Source organism: Salvelinus fontinalis, unplaced genomic scaffold (genome assembly GCF_029448725.1).
Source record: "Salvelinus fontinalis isolate EN_2023a unplaced genomic scaffold, ASM2944872v1 scaffold_2113, whole genome shotgun sequence".
NCBI classification, from domain to species: domain Eukaryota; kingdom Metazoa; phylum Chordata; class Actinopteri; order Salmoniformes; family Salmonidae; genus Salvelinus; species Salvelinus fontinalis.
The window spans coordinates 14,196-20,227 of record NW_026602322.1 but is presented as its reverse complement, the minus strand read 5'-3'; the positions used below and the strand labels follow the sequence as shown (position 1 = coordinate 20,227).

Genomic DNA, 6,032 nt, shown 5'->3' with positions numbered 1-6,032 from the left:
ATACTACAACCCAGGTAGATACTGTCACTGTCTACGAGGACCGCAACCCAGGTAGATACTGTCACTGTCTATGAGTACTACAACCAGGTAGGACTATGGTTTGTTTTGACTATATTTCATATGCCCTCGAACAAGAGAAGCTATTGTAAACATTGGAGTTGATAATTTCTCTCTGTCTGGTGGAGAAATGTTAACATAGCGTGTCTCTCTCTCTATCAGACCACCGCTGCAGTCGCTTCTACAGCCCCAAAGAGGACAAGGACGAACTCACACAGATCTGCAGGAACAATATATGTCGCTGTACACAGGGTGAGTGTTTGTGTGTGTGTGTGTGTGTGTGTGTGCGTGCGTGCGTGTGTGTATGTATCTGTGTTTGTGTGTATCTGTGTGGGGTTGTGTGTGCGTGTGTGTGTGTCATACATGAGTGTGTGTGATGATGTGTGTCTCTCTCCTATTAGGTGATTGCTGTGTGTCTAAGTCCCTAACCGATCCAGTCCCCTATGGAGCACGAGAGGACCACGCATGCAAAGGATTATACCACGGTATGCTATATCTGTTTTTACTATAGAATATAATACACATGTTATAGACATTATATACATTATAGGCATGTTATAGGCATTATAGCATGTTATAGGCATTATAGACATGTTATAGGCATTATAGACATGTTATAGACATTATAGACATTATAGACATGTTATAGACATTATAGACATGTTATAGACATTATAGACATGTTATAGACATTATAGACATGTTATAGACATTATAGACATTATAGACATGTTATAGACATTATAGACATGTTATAGACATTATAGACATGTTATAGACATTATAGACATGTTATAGACATTATAGACGTTATAGACATGTTATAGACATTATAGACATGTTATAGACATTATAGACATGTTATAGACATTATAGACATGTTATAGGCATTATAGACATCTCATAGGCATGTTATAGACATTATAGGCATGTTATAGACAGACATGTTATATACGTTATAGACATGTTATAGACAGACATGTTATATACGTTATAGACATGTTATAGACATAGATATGTTATAGACATGTTATAGACGTCATATACATGTTATAGACGACATAGACATGTTATAGACATAGACATGTTATAGACATAGACATGTTATAGACATGTTATAGACGTTATAGACATGTTATAGACGTTATAGACATGTTATAGACATGGACATGTTATAGACATGGACATGTTATAGACGTTATAGACATGTTATAGACATAGACATGTTATAGACATAGACATGTTATAGACATAGACATGTTATAGACATAGACATGTTATAGACATGTTATATACGTTATAGACATGTTATAGACATAGACATGTTATATACTTTATAAACATGTTATAGACATGTTATAGACATGTTATAGACATGTTATAGACATGTTATAGACGTCATAGACATGTTATAGACATAGACATGTTATAGACAGACATGTTATATACTTTATAAACATGTTATAGACATGTTATAGACATGTTATAGACATGGTATATACGTTATAGACATGTTATAGACATAGACATGTTATAGACATAGACATGTTATAGACATAGACATGTTATAGACATAGACATGTTATAGACATAGACATGTTATATACGTTATAGACATGTCATAGGCATTATTGACATGTTATAGATATGTTCTGAAGGTTAGACATGTTATAGACATGTTATAAGCATTATATACATGTTATAGACATGTTATAAGCATTATATACATGTTATAAGCATTATAGACATGTTATAGACATGTTATAAGCATTATAGACATGTTATAGACATGTTATAAGCATTATAGACATGTTATAGACATGTTATAAGCATTATAGACATGTTATAGACATGTTATAAGCATTATAGACATGTTATAGACATGTTATAAGCATTATAGACATGTTATAGACATGTTATAAGCATTATAGACATGTTATAGACATGTTATAAGCATTATAGACATGTTATAGACATGTTCTAAGCATTATAGACATGTTATAGACATGTTCTAAGCATTATAGACATGTTATAGACATGTTCTAAGCATTATAGACATGTTATAGACATGTTCTAAGCATTATAGACATGTTATAGACATGTTCTAAGCATTATAGACATGTTATAGACATGTTCTAAGCATTATAGACATGTTATAGACATGTTCTAAGCATTATAGACATGTTATAGACATGTTATAAGCATTATAGACATGTTATAGACATGTTATAAGCATTATAGACATGTTATAGACATGTTATAAGCATTATAGACATGTTATAGACATGTTATAAGCATTATAGACATGTTATAGACATGTTATAAGCATTATAGACATGTTATAGACATGTTATAAGCATTATAGACATGTTATAGACATGTTATAAGCATTATAGACATGTTATAGACATGTTATAAGCATTATAGACATGTTATAGACATGTTATAGACATGTTATAGACATGTTATAGACATGTAATAGACATAGGCATGTTATAGAGATTATAGACATGTTATAGGCATTATAGACATAGGCATGTTATAGGCATTATAGACATAGGCATGTTATAGGCATTATAGACATAGGCATGTTATAGGCATTATAGACATAGGCATGTTATAGGCATTATAGACATAGGCATGTTATAGGCATTATAGACATAGGCATGTTATAGGCATTATAGACATAGGCATGTTACAGAGATTATATACATGTTATAGGCATTATAGACATATAGGCATGTTATAGAGATTATAGACATGTTATAGGCATTATAGACATAGGCATGTTATAGGCATTATAGACATAGGCATGTTATAGGCATTATAGACATATAGGCATGTTATAGGCATTATAGACATATAGGCATGTTATAGGCATTATAGACATATAGGCATGTTATAGAGATTATATACATGTTATAGGCATTATAGACATATAGGCATGTTATAGAGATTATATACATGTTATAGGCATTATAGATCTGTAAAACTGTCACACTGAGACAATACTATACCATGTACAGTATATGGTACAGCTATAAATGAATGTTGTCCGTCAGAGGTAAAACTATCATTTAACGCTTCATTCTTTAATTGTCTTAGTCAAATTGTTCCTTGGGGACAGTCAAGTGTATGATATCATTGATTGAGTAGAGTGTATTTTGCTGTTCTCTGACGCTTCTCACGCTTCTGTCCTCCAGTGTACAAGGCCAAGGTCCTGAGTGTCAGCCAGAGTCAGTACGACAGATACGAGATGAAGATCACACGGGTTATAAAAATAGGTACGCCTCCCATGTTATCTTATGTCATCTAGTCCTTCTCTGTCCTCTACCCATCTCTCCTTACCCTCATTGTTTCAGAATGTGATGCTGAGTTAGTTCAAACATGGTTAACTCTGTTTCTCTCTCCCTCACTCTCTCTCTCTCCCCCTCTCTGTCCATTCCTCCCTCTCTCCCCCTCCCTCCCCTCTCTCTCTCTAGGAGTGGAGGAGGAGGTCAGTGTGGGTGACACTAGGGTCTTCCTGTCACATGCTGGCTGTAGAGGAGGTCTGGACCTGAAGGAGGGTACAGACTACCTCCTCATGGGGCCAAAAACTGACCTCTGGTACAAGGACAGCTCCACCAACAGGTGAGGAGAGGCAGCGACATGTTATAATGGACTTATAGTACTGGCAAGACAAAGCAAGTCAGAGCAATAAAGTTCATGTTAATATCTGCCTAAAGGGGTTATTTTCTCTCTTCTTTTTCTCTCTCTCTCTCAGTGCCACATACATGCTGGGCAAGGATACCTGGGTAGAGCGATGGCCCACCTCAACAGAGTGTGTTAGTGATGCCAAACTCAAGGCCAGGTGCACAGAGCTGGACAACTTCAGCAAGGACCTCTCAGAGAAGGGATGTCGGTCTAAATAGCCTCACTCACTCACTCACTCACTCACTCGCTCACTCGCTCACTCGCCCGCTCACTCGCCCGCTCACTCGCCCGCTCACTCAGTCACTCAGTCACTCACTCACTCACTCACTCACACTCGCAGCCTATCAGCTGCCATGTAGCTTTACACCTCTGGATGCACTGGTTCAGCAGAAACTGTCACCATTTGAGCCATGCAGTCGACATATCCTGCTCTGTTGTATAATCACCATGGTAACCATTAGAGGAAAATGGACATTAGAATTAGAAAGCGTAAAAACATGACAGACTGGTGTTAAGCCTGGGTGGGTCTAGGATTGTGTTACTGGGAGCTCAGCGATTCGTCACAGCCAGGGCTACTTGAGATGGCATACAATCACAAATACACACTCACACGATGGGAACTCACTCAGGTGGCACTGAGTGCAGTGGAATATTGTCTCACTACTGTGTAGAATGCATTAGTGTTCCTGAATGTTCCACATAGAGAGACTAACAGAATAAACACCAGAGAAATTCTCAGTACAAACCCTGTATTGAGTTTTTAATTATTCACAGCCTTCTCTTTCTCATACAGTTTGATTACTTATCCATGTTGTAGATTGCAGTACTTTATACCTCTCGTTGCCACAGATTTGCAAACATAATGATAAACCCATATTCTGCTCTAAGAAAATAAATGGATGTGTGGTTGTGGTTGGGTTGATTGAAGTATTCTTGAGGTATTGTATAGTAAATAATGCTGATATAGTTCTCGCACTCTCACACACACAGGAACACACGCATCACATATAGGTAGGCCAACAGTATGTAAACTAACTTCAAATAACAGAATATCGTTCTACTTTTGAAATGCTATCGCCACAGCAATGACTCATGATTTCCATGGGATTTTCTGCTGCCCCTAAAATGTGTGTGTGCCCTCCATAATCTAAATAGGAAGGCCTGGTAATGGGCAGCTGGTCACACAGCTGGTCACAAATGTTGGTATAGTGTGGGTAGTGTACACACACACACACACACACACACTGGCTTTGCGTGCGTAGTGGTCACACACAGTGACTTACACACAGTAGCATTTGCTCAGGGGGATATTTCACTGCTTCTGTATCAGATAATGGGATGTAGTCCTGCATTGAGAAAGGGAGAGAAAAAGGCCTACAATTGAAGAGAAATACAATGAGAGAGAGATGGAGAGAGATAAATACAATGAGAGATAGAGATAAATACAATGAGAGATATCGAGAGAGAGCAATACAAAGAGAAAGATGGAGAGAGATAAATACAAAGAGAGAGAAATACAAAGAGAAAGATGGAGAGAGATAAATACAGAGAGATAAATACAATGAGAGATGGAGAGAGAAATACAAAGAGAAAGATGGAGAGAGATAAATACAGAGAGATAAATACAATGAGAGATGGAGAGAAATACAAAGAGAAAGATGGAGAGAGATAAATACAATGAGAGAAATGGAGAGATAAATACAATGAGAGATGGAGAGAGATAAATACAATGAGAGAGATGGAGAGAGATAAATACAATGAGAGAGATGGAGAGAGATAAATACAATGAGAGATGGAGAGAGAGATGGAGAGAGAGAAATACAATGAGAGAGATGGAGAGAGAGAAATACAAAAAGAAAGATGGAGAGAGATAAATACAAAGAGAAAGATGGAGAGAGATAAATACAAAGAGAGAGATGGAGAGAGATAAATACAATGAGAGAGGGAGAGAGAGAGATTAAAACAATGAGAGAGATGGTGAGAGAAATACAATGAGAGAGAGAAAGAAATACAATGAGAGAGATGGAGAGAGAAATACAATGAGAGAGAGAGAAATACAATGAAAGAGATAAGAGAGAAAGAAATACAATGAGAGAGATACAAATAATGAGAGAGAGATGGAGAGATAAATACAATGAGAGAGATAAATACAAAGAGAGTGAGATGGATACAATGAGAGAGATAAATATGAGAGAAAGAAATACAATGAGAGAGATAAATACAATGAGAGAGAGAGATAAATACAATGAGAGAAATGGAGAGAGAAATACAATGAGAGATGG

General features: G+C 36.6%; 1 protein-coding gene across 1 annotated transcript; it reads left to right on the top strand.

Moving 5' to 3' along the window:
- The first annotated feature begins 119 nt into the window (after positions 1 to 119).
- On the top strand, positions 120 to 4,662 carry LOC129850570 (complement C3-like). The gene is made up of 5 exons (XM_055916900.1): positions 120 to 309; positions 459 to 542; positions 3,261 to 3,341; positions 3,540 to 3,687; positions 3,821 to 4,662. Exons 3-5 carry the CDS (start codon positions 3,314 to 3,316, stop codon positions 3,966 to 3,968), a joined length of 324 nt encoding a protein of 107 aa, XP_055772875.1. The 5' UTR covers positions 120 to 309; positions 459 to 542; positions 3,261 to 3,313; the 3' UTR covers positions 3,969 to 4,662.
- Positions 4,663 to 6,032: the final 1,370 nt, after the last annotated feature.